Source organism: Sceloporus undulatus, chromosome 5 (genome assembly GCF_019175285.1).
Source record: "Sceloporus undulatus isolate JIND9_A2432 ecotype Alabama chromosome 5, SceUnd_v1.1, whole genome shotgun sequence".
NCBI lineage: Eukaryota > Metazoa > Chordata > Lepidosauria > Squamata > Phrynosomatidae > Sceloporus > Sceloporus undulatus.
This window is the reverse complement of record NC_056526.1, coordinates 170,126,533-170,148,537: the sequence shown is the minus strand read 5'-3', so window position 1 is coordinate 170,148,537 and position 22,005 is coordinate 170,126,533. Positions and strand designations below refer to the sequence as shown.

At 38.2% G+C, this 22,005-nt stretch overlaps 1 protein-coding gene across 5 annotated transcripts in view; it reads right to left on the bottom strand.

Annotated features, from left to right (window-relative positions):
- Nucleotides 1–22,005, bottom strand: part of PPP3CA (protein phosphatase 3 catalytic subunit alpha) — a 227,969-nt gene that overhangs the window by 61,410 nt on the left and 144,554 nt on the right. For all 5 annotated transcript variants that reach the window (XM_042467201.1, XM_042467202.1, XM_042467204.1 and 2 more), the window contains exon 3: nt 10,661–10,785. In XM_042467201.1, the coding sequence (XP_042323135.1) occupies nt 10,661–10,785 (125 nt within the window). The remainder of the gene's footprint in view (nt 1–10,660; nt 10,786–22,005) is intronic.

Genomic DNA, 22,005 nt, shown 5'->3' with positions numbered 1-22,005 from the left:
GCCCTTAATACATAGCAATTTATGGTAGCATTGTATAAACCGGATTCTTTCTTGCACCCTGAGCTTGATAGGCAATTATTCTTTTTCTCATTTCTTTTCAGTCAGTGTAAGGTAGCCACTACACAGTGAGTCACACAAGCTTCCCAACACTGAAATCAGCTACTATTCCTCCTCTATTTAGGAGGCTTCACTTGTCAGTAAACAAACTAGCTCATATGCAATGAGTTTCAGTTCCTTTGTGTTTAAAATGTAAAATTCTAACTGTTACTTGTAGAAAGGGAGAGCTTTGTCATTTCCTTGGACAGGCTGGAAGCACAACAACTTGTGTACTATGAGCACTTGCTTTTTAGTACTTTGACACATTTGGAAATTGCTTTAAAAAATGAAAGGACTTGTTCACTAAACTACAGAATCTTAGAATTAGAAGAGACCACAAGGGCCATCCATCCCAACCCCAGCCATGCAGGAATATACAATCAAAGCACTCCCAACAGATGGTCATCCAGTCTGTTAAAAAAACCTCCAAATGAGACTCCGCTACACACTCAGAAGCAGCCTATACCACTGTCAAACAGCTCTTACCATCAGAAAGTTCAGTCTTCTATTGAAGTTCCTAAAACCGTCTCCCTCCATACACTCATTCCTCCATTATATTTTGATGCCTTTATTCCAGTCAGTAAGTGGCTTGGCTACAATCATTCTTTTGTTATGTGCTGAGAATCTTCCACATGGGGAGCATTTTATAGAAGGACCTGTGGTGCCCCTGTTTCCATTCAGTTTAAAGTGCTATGGTCCCACCAAAAACTCCATCACTGTCTTACTGACAGTGGCACTGAGACTGTTAAGGCACTCTCATTATAGAGCATTCCACTATATTCTCATTACAGAGACACTTTTGGAAAGATGGCTTTTTTTGTCTCTTTCCCACAAATCACACAGCACTGCCTGATTCATAATGGAGCAGATAACAGTATGTTAAGTACAAATCTAACTGAATATTGGGCTGTGTACTTTTTTTTCAAGTTTCACTTTAATACACTTGAAGCAGACTCAAGTCTATGAAGAGGGGTTCTAACAGGCAGTTAAGAATGTAATGTGCTTGCAGAACGTGGTTTATATATACACACACTTGCAATTGTTGCTGATATTCTTAAAAGCATAAGCATAAGACAAAGCGTAAGTCTTCTGGATGGATTTGTACTTGGAGGTCAGCCTGGAAATTTCTGAACATCATCTTCTTTCACAACTATTCCAGCACTAAAGACCTATGGTGGGAAACTGCATGAAAATATTATTACTCCCTGCTGGCTTTTCAAGCCTCAAGGTTTTGGGTGGCTAAGGAAATGGCTGAGTGCAGAAGCATATATTGGCTTCTGTCATAATTTCTTTCTCCCCTGTCAAATATTGCTGCAAATGTTTTCCCCATTATCTCAAGATTTGGATTCAATGGCTCTTGTGGTCCTGAAGGAGGCTCCCCTCCCCGTAACTCTAGGAGAAATTAGGAGACTAGTCCAGGAACCTGTAGCATGAAAGTGAGCTCTTCTTTGCTCCTCAGGGAGCTGTTGTCTTGATGCTTACTCTTGAACAGACATGCATTTAATTTAAGTGTGCATTGTATGCTTGGTGGAAAAAAGACCTGAGCTGGTAAGAATTACATTTCATCCTGCCCTCTTTGTGATGGCATGACCCCATGCCCTTTGACCTCACTCAGTGCTTGAGTGCTAAACTGGAATTCTGCCCGTGGGTTGGAAAATGTTCCTCATTTGTGCACTAACACAGTGCTTCTCATGCTATTTGATGTAGGGGACCAATAACTACTATTTTCCAGTGTACCAAGAACCAGCATTTGAGTAGCGCATGTCTTACACAAAGTTAGGTACTAGCTGCCATAAGTTTGCACAAGTTGTGATCCATCAAGACAAATGCAGAGTACCAACGTACCCAAACCCAACAAATCTGCCCTTGGGAAGTCTTTGTGTGTGTGTGTGTGTGTGTGTGTGTGTGTGACTAGTGAATAATAAATGAAGAATTCCCCCCATTCAATTATTGTCATTTAGCTTACAGAAAAGCTACTCTATTTGAGCTCCAGTTTCTTCCCACATATGGAATATCAAAATAGGAATACTATGTGATCACTGCACATCTGTAATGTAAAGACTGCAGCAGAGATAATGCATATGAAGTGTAGTCATCCATCTGTATCCATAGATTCTGCATGCACAGATTCAAACATACACAGCTTGAAAAATATATATTTTTAAAAAATCTAAAAAGCAAAGCTTGGTTTTGCCATTTATAGATATAATATATATTTGATTTTATATAAGGGACACTATTTTACTACCCCATTATATATAATAGGACTTGAGCATCCACAGAGTCCCAGAACCAAACCCCAGCAGATGCTTAGGACCCACTGTACTTTGGACCAAAGCTACAGTAGTTACTGGTGTGTTGTTGTTTGCTATCAAGTTGTTTCCAGTTTATGACATGAACCCTTTCCTACAGGGTCAGGCCTAAGGAGAACCTATCATAGGGTTTTCTTGGCAAATTTCTTCAAGCGGCGGGAGGGGGGGGGGCGGTTTGCCATTGCCATCCTCTGAGATAGAGACTATGACTTGCTCAAGGTCATTCTGTGTGTTTTAATGGCTGAGCAGGGATTTGAACCCTGCTCTCCAGGGTTATAGTCCCAAGATCAATCCACTACACCACACTGGCCCTGTAGGAAAGGGTTAATGTGCTTAGTTAATTGTTATCAAACTAAAAATAATTTAAATTGTATTATATTAATAATGTGGAAAATTAATAATGGGGTTTATTTTAAATTGTTATTTACATTTAAGATAAAGGTCTGTACTAAAACCATCACAAAATGAAGATGAAAAATGCCTTTTGTGATTTTACTCCTCATGACTCGTTTATGTTTTGAGCTTGGAAGAGAAGGAAATAGTTGCATAAATTTTTAGAAATTTAGAAAACAACTTTTTCTTTTTTTTTTTCTGTTAAATCATATCCTGAGCCTGTTTGACCATTTTTTTTTGTTCTTTTAATTTTGTTTGTGAAACTGCAATAAATTCTTTAAAAAAAGAAAAAGAAAACAACTTAATTATCCACCAACTCTCTTTTCCTTGCTTTTTCCTCTTATATATCCCTTACAATAACATCATTTTACCTTTACCCTTTCTTGAACTTACTGATTCACACATGGATCCCAGTAAGAGCCCCACAACAAAATCTTCAAAATTCAGTTTTATAGGGCTGATATGGCTTCTCTATGCAGTTGTAGTGTATAAAACAGGAGGGTCATCTGGGTGCAAAGAAGACTATCCCCTTCCAAATTGCTCTTGTCATTTATTGGTTTAAAATATCTTAATCTTGTAGCCAACCAATCTATCAAATTTAAATGAAAACAGAAAAGATCCTTATAGCCATTTGCATATGTAGTTATTTTGAAATCTTGTGATATAAACACTAATTTCCCATCCCCAAGGGACTAACCAAAAGCAAGAAAACATTTTCAAAAATGCAGGAGAGCTAGGCTTTGGGTAAAGAACCAACTGGGAAATATGAAATTGGTTGGCACTTTAGTATGATTTCTCACCTTACTAATTAACAAATTAACTAATAATTTAGTTCTAGAATCAATGATGAATTAATGAACGGTAAAATTCTAAATTTGTTTTAAAAAATAAGATGCTTTTACATATGAAAACTTCAAACAATTAATAAGTTGATTGAGTTTAATTAGTTAATTACTACTACTACTTTGAATACTCCAAAATTCTATGATGAATATATTATGGATCACAAGTCAGAAAGTCTAGTTATAGCAGAAAGAGAAAGTCCTTCCAGACAACATATTATATAATTTCATCATATTTCTAAAATATATGCTAAACCTAGGGCACAAACACACAGGCAAGTTACAATGGGCCAACCCTGTCAGATTTTTCCTGTGGATCTGAACAATTCCCACCCTCAGCACTTACTTAGTCTAGCGCGGCAATGAGTGGGTGTTCAGACAATCACATGCCGCCATCCTGTGGAGTTACCACTGAGTTGCCTATTGCTGCTGTTCTCCTTACAGGCATCTGTCAAGATCTGTAAGGCTGCACATGGGGTGTGTGGCTTCATCAACTTGGCCAGGCGCCTCCCTTCTGATGTCAAAGGCCGTGACTGGGGCATGCAAGGAGAATGGTAGCGGCAGGTAAGGTGGCACATGGCGGTCTGAACTACTGGCTGTTGCTGTGGGATTTCTGGGAAATTCATCACAAACAGCCAGTTATTTAAAACTGTGCAACGGGCAAGTTGGAACTGGGCTGGGCCAGATCCACTGAAATGAAACCTGGTTTACCTGTTCTCAGCTGGGACTGGTGGTCTGTGTTCTCTAAACAGGATGACACCAGCCTGGGGTGAAAATGGGCCTTTTGGTCCATGTATACAGCCCCTGAATCAACTGTGTCATTATTTAAACTTCTTACAATTTGCCAGGAAGAAGTTATGCATAAAAAGGAATCCCACATAGAAAAAAGCTTTGCAAACCAATGTAGAACAACGCTCACAATCTTTCTTTATTGCCTAGAAAAGTAATTTATTCTAAAATTATGATTTATAAAGAGTATGAAGATACTATTGTATTGTTGGAACATTTTATTTATTTTTGCAATGTGCACATAATAGAAGTCTGAAACATTTTTCAAAGCATTAGTAAATTTCTTCCACCCACTGATATAATTTGCAGTTCTTACTCTTAAGAACATGGATATTTCCTTCAGCATCTCTTGACTTGAAATAAATTATCTGCAGCCCATACAGAAGGATCATTCCATCCATCATGGAAGAACAGGCTCAAAATAATTGGAAGGAATTTTGAGTCCAAGCCCTCAAACCAAGTCTGGATTCACAATAGATGTCACATCTTCATTTCATCACAAATAAAAACAAATATAGAACAGTCTAAAACAATAGCTCTAGATTGTAGCAATGTTCAATTCAAGAAGGAAGCAAAGTCTTTTTTTCTCCTCCTGTTTTGTATTTAAGAAAAAAAAATCTAGATCCAAGATACAAGGATATCAAAGTATGATAGTCTACCAGAAATTTCATGTTGTTGAAGAAAAGGGCAAACTGGATTTTTGACAGAATTGACAATGACATACTGTACTATGCAAGATTGCACAAAAGTACATTGGCACTCCTAATATAATTCTTGTCATTATTCTCTTTTGCTGGCAAGAATAAAAAAACACATGCAATTTTCCTCCACTGGGAGAAAGTCATTGAAAAATGCAGTTTTTCAGTACTATTAACAGGTTGGGACTTACTCTGTTTGAAAACAGTTTGCTTTTCATGCAAAAGTAAGGGACTTACTCTGCAGGAAACCTGTTTTGCACAGTTTTTTCTGCAGAAAAAGTTTTCCATATAATAATTTGCTTGCATATGTCCTGTTGGTGAAGGATCTCAATGAATCCAGAATTTGTCTCATTGGAGTTTCCCGATATTTAAGAAACAACTTTTTAATCAATGACTTCTGATATTTGATAATATTCATTCCAACCCTAATTAGCAATGTATATTTATTTGGAATGGTACTGAAATGTTTTTGGCTGTCTTCACAAAACAAGCATATAATTATATAATATATTCTTGTAAGAAAATCTTTCATTTTTGAAAAACAACTTTCTTCCCATTGGGGGAAATTATGGACTTTTTATTAATGATTTCAGTTTTGCATTTTGAGACTTTATTTGCAATAATTGTTCAAAAGTCTTTTTTGTGCACAAAACATTGGTTTTTATGTAAAATGGGTTTTTTTGTGTGTGAAAAATAAAACATTATTTGCTCTTGTTGCTGATGATGAAAAAGGTGCTGATCTTTTTGCTCTCTCACATGGAGGCCAAACTCTTTCAATATCATTTTGTAAGACAGGGTATTTGACATGCCTTGACGTCTTTTCTTGGACCTACAGTAGGTAAATGAAATTCTTGATCAATGGAGTTTCAACAACATGTGCCACCAGTGAAATGGTCCTGATACTGGGAGGGCCCAAAATGATGCTTTTTAATGATCAGTTGTATTGTCTCTGAGGCTATCATTATGTATGTATGTATGGCCATTAAAGTCAACATTGTGGCCTGGACAAGTTCATAAAACAAGTGGCAATTCCTGAAACAACTTGCCTGCAAACTATTAAGGGTATTAAACGTTAAGATTAGCATTTTGAAATGAAATTAGAAATAAAAAAAGTAGGCAATGCTGATGCAGAATCGAAGTTGTAGGCATGTTGAGCTATCTTCAAGCGCTACTTTTCATGAAGAACATTACAGCACTCTAATCTCACGGTGATCAGCAAAAACAGTACAGCAGCACTAAAGCCCCTTTCTTGTTAAAGTCTGCTGGAAAACAAAGATCTTAATCTGGCCATGAAAGAAAAACGAAGGAGTCATCCTAATTTCCCTAGCAAGGGTTACAAAGTGTGGGAGCGGCCACAGATAAAGCCTTCTCCAACATTCCCACCAACTGTTTCTGAGAAGGCCATGGGACAGAGAGAAGTCCCTCCATTGCAGATTTCAAAGCTCAGGAGGACTCTGGGGAGTTTATCACACGGAAGGAATTTCTCTTAATTTTGAATGAAAAGAAAGTGGGGCCAGAACGCATTCACATGAATTCGCTAGTTCAGAGAATTTACCCATTGCCCGAAAATGTGTGTGGTAGTCTATCACACAATAATGCTAAACCCCATGCTTGCATTTGGATTGCCATTGGATTACACTTCCAATTTCCCTTGTCTGATAAACTCCTGTTAGAAGGTTCGGACTTCCAAATACAGTCCTCCTCCAGATAACTACTTGAAATCCATCCCAACTTTATGGATGTTCTTCATAATTTATTTTACTTTGTGATTTTGAAATCACACAGTGGTACAGAATTTGCTGCTCTGCTACATTCCCTGAATGCTCAGTAATTAGTAACTTATTATCCTCTACAAGCTAATTCTATACCTAGCAAACTATATTCCATATTGTTAGTTTCTTGTTTATATCTATATACTTTGCACTTTATTTCTCTGAATTGAATTCAGTCATGTTCCCCATTTTGTTAAGACCATTTCAAATCCTAAACCAATCCTCAAGAGTGCTCACAATCCATCCTATTTTACTGTCAGCTGTAAATCCTGTAAATCACACAAACTCCTATTACTTTGATGAAAAATGTTACAAAAATGTTTAAAAGGGCTGGATTATAGGTACTGATTCTTTGGAAATACAGTAAACCCTATGCACCACTTTGCTTAAAGCTGCAAAGAGATGGTATTAATATCAAATAAAGCCACTCATGACCTAATGTCTTTAACAAGTCTAGAACATATTTTACCATACAGACAAATTCTTCCATTCTCCTCACAACTAAATTTATACCTTGTCTAATATGCAAACTTCATTTATTCTGATGGTCAGCACTATCTACAGTATATATGTTAAGAAGATATTTGCAATAATTAATTGTATATAACACCAACAATCAATGCTACTGAAGGCATAGAGGATGAAGCATTTTTATGTGACAGTAACGCTTTTAATGTTATGGTTTATTACTTCACAACTGGTAGTTTGTACTAATTTAAGATGATTTCTTGGATTTAAACACAAGTAACTTTTTCTCAGTTGAAAGGAATTTTTCAGAAAATTGTTTTAATCTCTTCCCAAATTATTTTAAACAATGGCAATATTTACTCTCCTTCCTCTCAAAATGATTACAGAAGATCATATTTGTTGCACAAAACAAACAAACAAATAACTATAGTTTTTTGTGGGTTTTTCGGGCTATGTGACCATGTTCTGGAAGAGTTTATTCCTGATGTTCTGCCTGCATATGTGACTCACATTTTCAGAGAACAGCCCGAAAAACCCACAAAAAATTATGGATGCTGCTTGTGAAAGCCTTTGACGTCACAAATAAATAACTTTTGCTATTGAGTAATATAAAGGGGTACTCATAAGAGCTACAATGCTGCAACCAGAGTTTGTGGATAATATATACAATATTTTTCTAAATTCTTTATTTTTAGTGTGTGTGTGTGTGTGTGTGTGTGTGTGTGCACATGAGTGTATTTAAATAACTGGCTCCTTCGGCTGAAGATATGGAAAATGTGCAAGAAGTATTCTACCCAAATGCCTCTTCTATACTGGAGAATTCTTAGGGCTAAATTAAAATACAGTGGGCCCTTTTTATCCGCTGGGATTTGGTTCCAGGATCCCCTATGGATATCAAATCTGTGGATGTTTAAGTCCCATTAAATATAATGGCATAGTAAAATGGTATCCCTTATATAAATAGGCAAAATCAAGGTTTGCTAATGGGAATTTGCATTTTTTAAAGTATTTTCAAGCCATAGATGCTTGAATCCGTGGATAAGCAATGTAATAATAACGAACCATTAAATTGTGTTCTGTTAGGACTATGTAATTGTAATACACATTTATTTTGTGTGTTGTACTTTGTTTTAACTTGTTATAAGATGCTTGGAGAAAGGTGGTATATAAATCAAATAAATAAATAAGTTTAATAAACTATTTTGTAATGGCGTTTCCTGTTTCACATTTGTTACAATCTCTTGTCTAAGCATATATCTAAATTCCCACATCAAAATTTGTGACTGTTCATAATTTCTGAATCTCTAATTTGTAGAATCTCTGATTTGTAGAATCTCTGATTTGTAGGCTTGTACAACAAAGATTATTGCAAAAGTATTGTAATTATAAAGGATTACTATCACCTGTCCTTACTTTAGAAATTTTTCCCAAAATCATTCAGCACAGACCTCTAATGGAAAGTTTGCTTAATCTATTTTAGAGACACATACGCAAGCAAAATAATGTTAAGAGGGTAGAAAGGAGGATGAAGGTGATAATTTGTAGTTCACTGACTGGTCAAAATTTCTTTTGACCTCACTGAAGATCTAGTGCAATCAGTAATTGCTAGCATGTGATGCCATGCAAATGCAGCATTTGTCCACTTAAGCAGGGTATTTCTGTTTTGAGTATAGGTTTATTTTTAAGTTCACTTTGAAACATTATTTCACCCTTTGCAATTAAGCTCTCTCCTTGCATAAACTGTATCTTGTCAATTTGGGTCTACCCAACATAAGCTTATGTCACAGTTAATATAGCACATTAGCCTAAAAAGTCTTTGGACCCCCTTGTTTTGCGCTTTGAGGCAGACAGCATTTCGACATTCCACAGTACTTAGATACCCTAAAGACAGTAGAGTTTTTGAACTCTACGTTATCCAGTCATAATTAGAATTCAATATATACAAATCATAAGTCATGTTCACAGTATTCAATTGCATACTGATCAATGGTCTAATCTATTTAGAATTAGAAACAGATTTAGGGCCATAATTTTGCCATTAGTTTTAAAGTTCTGACTGTAGACACAGTAGTGATTTGGGGAATAATTCTATCGCCAAGTAGGCTACATTATTAACTAGTTCTTATCCCCTTGCAGTGCCTTGAAACCAAAGTACTAATTTAGGTGCAGCCTAAGAATTTAACATATCCAGTGGAGATTTTTAATTCTTTTATTTTGAATAGAAAGCCCTAATATGAAATCACAAGCTAATTTGGAAGTTAGTTTTAGTTTCAAAAGTGGATGACCAAGCACAGTGGGACTTTTTTATCCATGAGGGTTCCTTTCTGGATATCCCCTCCCTGCAGATGGTAAAAACTGCAGGGCCTCAAGTCCTACAGTTTTTAATGGTGGCACATGCATGCATGCATGGCCACTTTGCTGGGACTGCATGCATCCATACCCCTTAAATTCAATGGGGCTTGTTGTCCGTGAATACTCAAATCTGTGGATGGCAAGCCTGCAACTGGGGCAGGCATGCTACAATATGAAAGGGTTCCTGCTTGAGAAATTCAAGTCCAGAGGTCCCCAGATTACTACTTGGAACTATTTTCATGAATATTTTCATTTCTGCCAAAACATAATACATAGTGTCTTGTGACAGAAATGATTAGATACACATCAATATACAGGTTCAGGACTTGAAGAAATAAAGTTATCCTAACTATACTAAAAGTACCATTCTGATTATTTAAAATTTTAAGAAATGAAATTTAGGGTAAGCAATTCTCTGGTCAGAAATTAGACAACAATTTAGTGGGCATTTTTTTTGGGGGGGGGGGGTAAAAACAACCTCATACCCTCCAACTGTCCCATCTGGCAGGAACTGTTCTTATTACACCTTTATCATGCTTTTTCCCAGCTGCTTTAAAATCATCCCAGATTCTCTTTCCTCCTCCACTTTTCCACTTTGTCCCCAGTTTACTTCAGTTATTGCAAAGTTCAAAGTGAAAAAGTAGTTTGCATTCAATTAATTAATCAGCAGGGAGAGAAAGGGGAGGAATCTTGCTCTTCTCAGTAGGAAAAGGAAACTACTGCAGCCTCTCTTAGCTTGTGTTCTTCCTTAATAACATTTGCCATCTTGACCACACTGTGATGTTCCTTGTCCCAGTTTTTATTTGTGGAGGATGTGCAATCATCTCTACCATGTCTCCTATGTGGTCAGCAGTGAAATACAGTCATGCATTTACAAGTGCATTAAAAGAAAAGGAAAAAAAGTGTTTTCAAAAGGAAAGTGAAAAACCAACACTTACTTCAATACTGAAGTACCCTCTGTCAACATAGTCCCCTAGAAAAAGGTACCGTGTGTTGGCAGGAGAACCTCCCACTTCAAAGAGCTTCATCAAGTCAAAGAATTGTCCATGGATGTCCCCACAAACTGAAATAGAGAGAAATAGAAAGAGCCATTTATACTGTATGCTATATACACAGCCATATATACTTGCTTATTGACAAAGAAATACTATTTTGAGATTTACTGTAGATTATGGGATGTAAAAAACTACCAACTACGAGACAGACTGTCACCAGACAGACTGGTGAGCTATCTAACTCCCATAGGATCTGACTGGGGAGTGAGCAACTTATGGGATTGCCAAGTAGTCTCCTTCCTTACCGTTGGCTATACTGCCTAAGTCTGACAGTCTAAAAACATGTGAAACCCAACATGTTCCCCATCCCTAACCATAAAGAAATGTTAGAGTTTTTATATACATTTTATTACATATAATAATAATAATAATAATAATAATAATAATAATAATAATAAATTTTATTTATATCTCCCGCTTCTCCCTTCGGATTGAATACAATATAAGAGTACAATGAATAGAACCCATAGCTACCTCACATAAGGAAATTTAACTAAGGGCACAAGCCCCCAAGCTGACAGGAAGCCACTGTGAAGCCACCTGGCTGTTTACATGGTGGCACCTTCTTGACCCTCTGGCATGGCGTTTAGGCACCAGGCACCACGCACCACAGGGGCACTGAAAAGCTGCTGCTACAGTGGAAAGAGTGCCCTTTTTCTGGTGCATAAAGGAGCAGCATTTTGCCGCTTCTTTTTGCACCAGAAAAAAACTGGACCAGGCCAAGGCATGGGGTTGTCATGGTCCCAATCCAGTGCTCAAAGGGGCAGCATCATGCCACTCGTTTGGGCTGGTCTGTTTCAGCACCTAAGTAAGTCATCCTAGGGTCTTCATTATGAATGGCATTCATGTTTGATTTACTGGTTTCTGCCTTCTGTGCAGTACTAATAAGAGTTAATTAAACTACCAATGCCATTACTGCAGACAGATCTCCACTAGTGCTGCTGCTCAGAAACTGTTTAGCACATTTAGTCTGGCTCCTTGGCAGAAGCCTGTCTGATGTGGAAGATACATCCAACACCTATGCCACTGTTGGTATAGCCACTTGCCTCACATGAGCACACTATACCATCAACACAGAAAGTTAATGCCATAGTCTAATTTCTATGTATTGGCATGAACACTTATTGGTGAAGAGCGCTGAAAGGAAGAAAATGTGGTATGTGAGAAGTGTTCTATGGATGGCATGTGCTCTTAAAAAAACCCAAACGAATGAGTCTTAGAGCAAATCGAGACTGAACTCTTCCTAAAAGTGAAGATGACTAAACTGAAGTTGTCGTATTTGAGATAACTTGACTCACTGGAAAAGATGATAAAGTTTGGTAAAGTGGAAGGCAGTAGGAAATGAAGAAGGTTGCACTACAGGTAAGATGATTCAATCAAGGAAACCCAGGCAAGGCAGCTGATGAACAGGAGTCAAAGTAAACTTGACTGCAAATGACAACATAACTAAGACGGGATACAGACTGCCCCTTTGAGGTGGCCTGCATTCGCCCCTTTGCACCACATGTTGGGGCCAGAGCAGCCACAGCGGCAGCCCAAAGGCTCCAATCCGGCGCTTTTCGGGACCAGGGAGAAGCGGCAAAATGCCGCTTCTCCATGGTCCCAAAAAGGGGTGTCCTTGGGGCTTCATGCCCCAGGACACCCTGGGGAGCCGCTTCCAGGAGAGAAAGGGGCCGCTCGTCCCCTTTCCCCTGGCTTCGTTCCCGCAGCCATTTTGTGACTGTGGGAACGAGGCGCTCCCCAAGAAGGGGAGCTGTTAGGCCGCCACAAGTGGCCTGATGCAGCACAAAGATGTCACGCCCGCGCCGTGCCATTTGGACACGGCACGGCCAAGATGTCATAATGGTGGCGCGCATATGTACAGGGCGCTGCCATTTTGACGTACGGAATACGTACTAGGGTTGCGGGGCATCTGTAAACTACGTCCCGAGGCAACCCTAGCATGTATTCCTTACGTGCTAAAAGGCCCATCTGTACTAGGCCTAACATAAGTAATTTGAGCCCTTGTACTGGGAGAAAAGTGGGATATAAATAACAACAATAACAGCAGCAGCAGCAACAACAACATTTGTTGGAGTAATCTTAATAAGAGATTCAATTGTTTCTCTTTCCCTTCTCCAAATAAATTATTTCATCTGCTTTTATCATGCCTTGATTTCCAGCATACCCAGTAGGCTGTGCTATGCATGCCAACTTTTAAAATATGAGTTAAAATTATTTATGTGACCTAGCAAGGTTTAGGCAGACGTTTTTTTTCCAGCTCTTTGTGGAGATGCTAGATATAGAATCTGGGACCCTTCACATGCAAAGCATGCATTTCAAAACTTTTAAAAATACAGCATCTCATTAGTACCATACACATTATTTTTATTTAATATCCGATTCAACAAATATTCTGTATGACTTGGCAGAAAATGTAGACTTTGGGATTTCACAACCAATCAGAGGATCAATGGGTAAAATAAGATAGCTAAACACTATTAAGGTGTCATGATGCACTTCAAATAAAATATATTTTTATAAGAATGTCAGCTGCCAGCAAAGGCCTTTCCAATCTAGTATTCAGTTAATAGTGGTCAACTGTATCTATGGAAAGCCCCCAGGTACTTCTTCCAATTTTGCTGTTCAACGTTCTGATGTTCTGTAGACATTCAAATTATTCATTTCTTGTATTGCTATTATAAAATCATTCCCACTGAATATTTTTAGAATTTACTTCAGTCTGATGGATATGGAACAAATACCCATTGGTAGAATCACTGAACATGTTTTTGCAGCCAATAAAGAGATTTTTATTGATTTTATACTTTTTTATTATTAAGACTATGCAGTATCAAGTTATAACATTTTGAAAATGAGCTTAAAAAGGAAAACAACAATATGGAGAAACAATGTTATGATAGCCAAAGTGCTGTTAACAAATTTGCGCTAAAATTTACCACCCTGTACACGGAAAATTACTCATACTCCATTCTCTACCAAAGCATGGTTCCATATTATCTTGATTCACTACCTAAAGGAAAATTGCAAACTAACCTCCTTTTCACTCTTCAAATCATTAGGGCATTCTTCTTTGGCAGCTTCAGGAAATCAATGAAGGAACAGGGTTTTTCCTTGAGCCATTACCCACACTCATTCGCAAGGCAAAGTCAATGTTAGTACCAATTTATTCCTTATTTATTTTTTTATGCTTCTGTATCAAGCAACTGGATTGGCCATTTATGAAACACGAAATGTATATGCATGCAAACATTTCCATTAATTGTTTTTGTGGGGTTTTTTGGGGTTATGTGGCCATGTTCTGGAAGAGTTTATTCCTGACGTTTCACCAGCATCTGTGGCTGGCATCTTCAGAGTTTTCATTAATTGCTCTAATATCAAGAACCATTTGCCCCTCAAAATTTATTTTGCATTTATTCATTTCTGTTGTTGTTGTAGTTGTTGTTGTGTGCCGTCAAGTTGTTTCTGACTTATGGTGATCTTGAGGTGAACCTATCATGGTGTTTTCTTGGCAATATTTATTCACAGGTTTGCCACTTCCTTCCCTTGAGGCTAAGAGCATATGACTTGCCAAGTGTCACCCAGTAGGTTTCATGGCCAAGCTGATCTCCAGAGTCATAGTCCAACACTCAACCACTACACTGCACTTTCTCCTATTAATTTCAACCTATTAATAAAAATTTCAGTGATACAGTTAAAGAAATGAAACAAACAAACAAAAGATACAGGCAAAAGAAAATTGAAAAGTACATTCAAATAGGAATTTAACAATGTGGAGTTGAAAGATTTTACAGCCAGCATCCATAGTTTTTTGGGGCTATGAAGCAGTGTTTTAGAAGAGTTTATAAGTCTGTTTGGTACAGAATTCTGGAGATAATTGCTGTTTGCCTTACCTGCTGTAGCAGGCAGACACATCTACAACAGGACTGGCTAGAGTAAATTCTTACTCTCTCACAGCTTAAGCTTTATGGCATTTTTTTTTTACTGCAGATGCACTGCTGCAACCCGATATCAAAACCTTGTGTTTCTCTAGTTGTACTTCAGCATCCCTCCAAAGCTGATGTTATTAAAAAATGTTCAACTAGACAGAGGACAAGGAGGAAAACAGGGGCTGGTAAAAGACTTGTGAGGAAGAGGACACCCAATACTATTTTTACATCTTTTGACTGCACCCTAGTTCTAGCTAAAGAAAAAAACAAGGGTGAATACCTCTCCTGGAAGCCTCCACGGGTGACAATTCACCTTTTAAAAAGAAGCAGATTCCCTCCTGTACAGTTTTACATTTAGATTTTACCATTTGTCAAAACTAGGGGCCCTTTCATACTACCTAATTCTAGCACAATGATTCTGATTTAACTTCCACTGCCTCATCTTATGGAATGTGGGACTGTAGTTCGATGAGGAACTAGAGATCTCGGGAGATTATCACACACATATTTTTCCCCCCGATCCAGCTGCAATGGGGGAAAATGGGTGTTATCGCACACGAAATTGCTGCTGTGCTGCCAGCCAACCACCACCTGTCCCTGGGCTGTGCTTATCCCACCAATTTTGGTAGTATGGAAGCTTTCAGTCCTTCAAAATCGGCCAGCTCAGGGACTGGTGGTCAACTGGCAGTGCAGCAGCAATTTCATGTGCGATAACACCCGTTTCCCCCCGTTCTGTCCTGATCCCATCCCGTGCCTTGTCTCCATTTCTGCTGCAGTCTGTGTGGCCCTGAAAAGGCCCTTGGAAAGAAAACTGACCCACCAAAATTGCCCTGGTTTACACAATACAGGTTTATAAAATTGTGCATTATATGGAGAGTGTGATAACTCAAGATTTGGTGATGAATATTAAATTTTATACAATTAAAATGGGAACAGACACATCCATGGAGAATGCCTTAGCTACTACAGCTAAGATGCGCTATGGAACCACATTGCCCAGAGCCAGTATGACACTGAGCATCACCTGTTGAGACCAACAGAAGAAGGCTATTGTCTCAAAACCTTGGCTTGCAAACTTCATTAGATGTCTCTGGTTGGCAGGATGCTGAACTAAATAGGATTTTGGTGGGCACAACATATCCCGTTCTAAAGCAGGACTAGAACAAAGTTCCCAAAATGAGCTCCATGAATGAAAATGTATAGATAATATATTGAATAAGAAGAAATGCCAAATCTATGTGAACAGGCAGCCAACAAGCAGCAGAAAAGTTTTGCCAAACCTCAAATCTTACAAAAATGTGCATTTTTAATTATGAAACAATTTTATTAGTGTAAATATTATCATAGGAAGTGGCTCTGAGAAACAGGTTGATTGAGTCTGCTGATCGACCACATTCTACTAAGAATGTAAAATATCTTCCAAATAAATAGATTTATTCGTTTATCCATCCACTCAGTTTATACCTGCCTTTTTCCCAGATGGGACCCAAGGCAGTTTACAAAATTTTAAGATCATTTTAGAGATTATATTCTATCATCCTATATCAAAGTGGAAGAGCTGGCTAAAACTACTGCCCTTTTTAAGTGAGAAAGAATAAATTTGCCAAATATCTTATGCCAGCTTTTCTTAACTTATTTTTTCCCCACTGGAGAAACCCTTGAAATAACTTCCAGGTCTCAGGAAACCCTTCATATAAATATCTACAATTTTAAAAAAATAGGTTCATGTTCTCAATCTCAATTTCACACAATATCTAGCAACCTCTGATGGAACCCTGGAGTATCAGCAAACCCTGCCTTATATAATGCTCTAATAAAACATAATGGGGAGCATTGTCACTACCTCATCCACCCATGTAGACAATTTTGGCTTTTGGAGTATTTTAGCTTTTGGAATTCTGGATAAGGAGACTCAACCTGTAATTCATAGCATGCACTTACAACAAATAGAGAAAGCACAGCACATTATTAAAGTCCTTTTCCTTGTGAACAATCAGTCCCCAAAGGCCTGCTGAACCTGCTTTCAGAAGGATTAACAAGGAAGGTGCTTCTTTAGCCACTCTAGGAATTCCAGAACCCAGTAACTATTATTCTGAAGTCCTTCCCCAGAATAACTGAAAACAAGGACAGGCTCATAGGTGAAGATGTGGTTTGTCAGCCTGAACCTTAGCTGTATAGGTCATCACTAGAACTATCTATCTGCAAAGAAAGCCTAAGAGCCAACTGATACACTAAGGCTGGAATAATTCAGTTTGATACCACTTCAACTACCATTGCTCAATGATATGGAATTTTAGGATTTATAGCTTTGTGAGATATTTAACCTTCTTTGTCAGAGAGCTCTGGTGCCACAACAAACTACAAACCCCAGGATTCCACAGCACTGAGCCACAGCAGTTAAAGTGGTGTCAATCTGCAATACTTATGCACTGCAGATGCAGCTTAACTTTATAGAACTTTGATCTATGTGTTTTTATGTATGCTATTTTCTTCATCTTGGTATCTCTACCAGTTACTTGACAATCAGTGTAACAAAACCTGTGTTTATCAGACTGTTACTTCACTTATAATAAAAAAATCAGGTATAATACATACACATTCTACTAAGGGGAAATGTAATTTTTTAAAATGTCTTGCAAGTTTCATCAAGAAGGAAGACACGGCCCAACTAGAACAAAGAAGTGTTATGGTTTTAGAAATAAAAAGAGAGCTATCTAGGTGCCAAATATACTATTTACATATTAATATTAGTTGATTTTTCTTTCTTTCAAGCATTACTCACGCAAGCTGTAAAGGGCAATACATAAACATAATGGCTTCAGCAAAGGTTAGCACACAGAGAAACTTCTACAAAACATAATGATTTTTTTTTCAGCTTGTGTGTATATAAAGCTGAAAGATGAAATGTATGAAAATAAGGAAATCCTCCTTTGTAATGTAAATGAAACCATACCACCCCTGTTATCACAGTGTTTGAATCAAGGTGACTGCTCTCTTTAAAATATGAGTTGTCTCTTGAAGATACATCTTATATTTTGGACATCTGTTGAATATATTAAAACAGGCCACAAGGAAAGGGCACTTATTCTTGAAAGAAATTATTCTGAAGAATCCACACATTGTTTCCATGTGTGCCTTTTATTGTGTAGTCACCCTACCACAAACCCATAAACATAAATCTAGACAACTTGATCTCCCATTTTTAACCCATCTGTGCTTTCCCACTGTCTTCTGTCCTTTTTCTTAGCACCAAAAATCCAGTAGAGAGGAAAATTTAGAATAGTTGCAAACTGATCGTCTCAGAAGCTATTTGGAAGCAACTTAGGGCCTGAACAGATAGGCCAAAATAAAGCTGCTCCAGGTCACTTTGGAGGTATGCTGTTTAAATAACACACACATCTTAAGAGCCCAGAAGCTGCACCAAAGAACCCAGAAGCTGCACCTAACTAGGATACATGCATAGTTTAAACAGCATACCTACAAAGTGACCCGAAGCAGCTTTATTTTGGCTTGTCTGTTCAGACCCTCAATTAGCTAAAATGGAGTTCAAATGGAACACATACATGAAGAGGAAGGATAAATTTGTTCTATAGTTTATGATAACAGGACTATTTAGGGACAAGCTTAGTGTATAATAGACAGTTGCTATTGCTATTCTGGGGAAAAGTTATTCCACATATATTATACAAAATTTTGCACTATTTAGTGTGCATCTTTTTCATGCATCTCCAACAATTATTTCAATTCTGGAAATGTTCTGGCTTGTTTATATTGTTTTAATTCTATGCTACCCTGAGATCTCAAAATACAGGGTGGGACAGCAATATTTATTTATAGATAGATACTCACACAGAGAGATATAAAGTTGATCTCTTGTATACATATTGAACTCTCTTGATCACAACTCAGACAAACATATGAAATTTATACTCTAAAAAGTCTTAGAACTCTTTATATGTACAAAAATTCATATTAGGATAGTTCCCTTTAACCAAGAAAAATTGAGAGGTCACATGATCCTATGGGTTGCCTTTAAAGTTGTCTTCTAAACACATTTTCTACTTTGCTTTTTACCCTAAGGGAGGACTGTCCATCTTCTCAATCTCTGCAAAGTCACATCTGGCTGCTGCCATGCATCCTTCCAGCCTCCATTGGGAGGAGTCTGGTAGCCCATTTTCCTGAAGAAGGATGCTTCTTAATAAAATGATTCCTATGCCTCCATGTCATGAATGACTCTATATGTACTTCAACTGTAAACCAATGTACTCATTAGGAAAGTCTGATACCTAGGGACTGAGGACAGTTGATATGGATAGATTTCCCACATACTTTTGGCAGAACCCTGTTGGCAGAAGTTCTTTATCAGCAAAGAGTCTTCTGCAGGCATACTGGAAAATTTCCACCTGCTGGCAAGCCTCCCTTCCTGCTGACTGAATTGCTTCTGTGCCACATCCTAGGGCCTGTCAACCAGTTCTCAACCAGCAATACAATGTGGTACCCTTATGTTGACTGATTCATTGTGCAAGAACAGATTTATTTTCTAAGGGATCACTCGCTCTATGCACTCCCTCTATCCTTGAGTCCCAGCTTTAGGAGGAAAAGGTGAGGCATAGATAAAAGACCAGAATAGAATAATAATGCAATTTGCCTTCAGTGGTTTTCCTTTGCCCAGTCCAGTGAATGAATTATTTATGACAACAGAGAATGCCTAAGGAACTTTCTGCTCTCTACCTAAAAAGTAACTTGTGACTCTATCACTGGATGGAGACAAGTTTCAAGGGTTTTTGTTGGTTTTGTATTTTCACAATGGAGAATAAAAGCTTATTGCCTTCTATTTATTGCCATTTCTATTTCTAGCAAACCTAGGGTCCATTTTAGAGTGTAACCTGATGGGTCTGCTTTGATAAGTTGTTAACTTTTCTGCCTAGAAGAATCTTCATTGGTATCGCTTGGGTTGAAGTCACTTAGAATCACACAATTATAGAGCTGGAAGAGACCACAGGGACCATTGAGTGCCATGAGGCAACTGGAGGAAGTGGAAGAGAGGGCAGGGCTTCTCATTCAGGCTTGTCCACTGCCTTGGCTCGCTCTGTCAGGAGACCCACAACCACAGAGAAGGCCGCCCCTTCTTTTCTACTGCTTTGCCTCCCTTGGGCAAAGGAGTTACGGTAGTGGACAAGAAGGAGTGGCCGCTGGCAGTTGCAATGATCTGCTGTTGCTCTCCAGCAACTGGCAGGGTAGGAAAGGGAAACAATGGAGTTTATCACATGGGAAGAATTTCTCTTAATTTCAAATGAAAACAAAGTGGGGCCAGAACGCATTCACGTGAATTTGCTAGTTCAGAGAATTTACGTGAATTCAAATTGTGTTCGAACTGACTTCCCATTGCCCGAAAATAGCTTGCCATTGCCCAAAATGGCGTGTGATCACCTCTCACACAATAATGTGAAACCTCAGGATTGCGTTCTGACTGACTTCTCATTGCCCGAAATTGCGTGTGGTAGTCTATCATGCAATAACATTAACCTCCATGATTGTGTTCGGATTGTCGTTGGATTATACTTCCAGTTTCCCTTGTCTGATAACGTCCAATGAGGGCAGGAAGGGGATAGTCTGTGACGCTACTGCTCTTGCTGTCTCCCTTTTCCAGTCATCAGTAGCATCACCAGACCTGTAAGAGGCTCCTGTGGGGCAACAGCACTGCAGTGGGTGGCAGGCCCAACCGGGTGTCACTCCCCTCTGAAGTACCACCCAATGCAGTCTGAAAATCCATGCACCTCCTAGTGAGGCCCCTGAGTATTTTAATGCAATATATGGGCTACTTGTTGAGTGTGGTTACCCTGCTAACCACCTCCTCACTCCCACTTATTAAAAAGTTATTCTGCACGAAAAAACATGTGGTCTCAAAAGCCCAAACAGAGTTGTTTGTGTCTTTTGTGTTGCCGTAAAAGAAGATGACAATGGCAAACCCTCTCTGATGAAACTTGTCAAGCAAACCCCATGACAGGCTTGTCTTAGAGTCACCATAAGTCAGAAACGATTTGAAGGCACACAACAAAAACAGCAAAGGTTACATACAGATTCTGGAATTTTTCTTACAGGAATCACAGCTGTCCATGTGATTTGCAAATGCTCCAGGGAACTTAACAATAGAACTTTCTCCATATTTACTCAGAAGCAAGATCTACTGAGTCTGCTGAGAGACTTTATCCCAGGTAGGTGTAAATAGGCTTGTTGCCTAAATCAATAATATTTCTATCATTTTCTCCTTGATAATACAACATTTCTTTAACTAATACAATCCAATGTTGTCTGCTGCTGTTTTGTACCTTCAGGTTATTTCCCACTTATGGCAAGCCTAAAGCAAACCTATCATGGGGTTTTCTTGGCAAGATTTGTTCAGATGAGGTTTGCCATTGCTTTCCCTAAAGCTGAGAGCATGAGACTTGCCCAAGGTAACCCAGTGAGTTTCACAGCCAAGCTGGAAATTAAATCTTGATCTCCAGAGTCAAAGTCCAACACTCAACTATACCACTCTGGCTCTGAATTAATCTAACATTAAGTAAACTGAAATTATGAAATACAGAATTAGGTTACTACAACAACTACATATCAACGTATCTCCAAGCAAACTGCCTCTTGCAGGACTATAAGATATAATTATTACACAAAATAATTTTTAAAAGTGTTATGTATCTAATAAAGATACGTACATTCTTCAGATTCATTTTTTTTAAAAAAAATATCAAAAGTAACTTCTGTAGCCTCTGTTGCTAAGATTATGATTATTGTGCTTTACAAAATCTACCTTCATAAAGCCATTAGGTCCATTTTACCAGGTTACCGCTCAGCTAATGCAATCAAAATGCATATACAGTACAACATTATTATGACAGAAAATACATTTTATGAGAAATAAGGAGAAAATCTGCACAGTGGGAAAATATCCGAACGCAGTTATCCCTTCATGATCTGATTTCTTCTATGGCTGCAAATGGATGCAATATTATTTATTGGGTTTTGAAATGAAAGCTTGCTTTGCCGCCCACAGATACTTATTAAATATTTTATCTTGAAAGCTACAAAACACAGCCCAAGGGCTTTTGGGGGAGAGTGCCCCTCCCTTTAACCTACAGGGAACACTTTTTCCCTTCTATTTTGCCACAAACCCTCATCAACCCTCCAGCTCAGAGGTGAGGCTAGGTCAAATATGCTTCTTAAACTCCAACAGATTAGGTAGTTCAAAACAGGATATCATGAGTAAAAACAACAATAAGGTAGAGAAAATGTTATTATGCT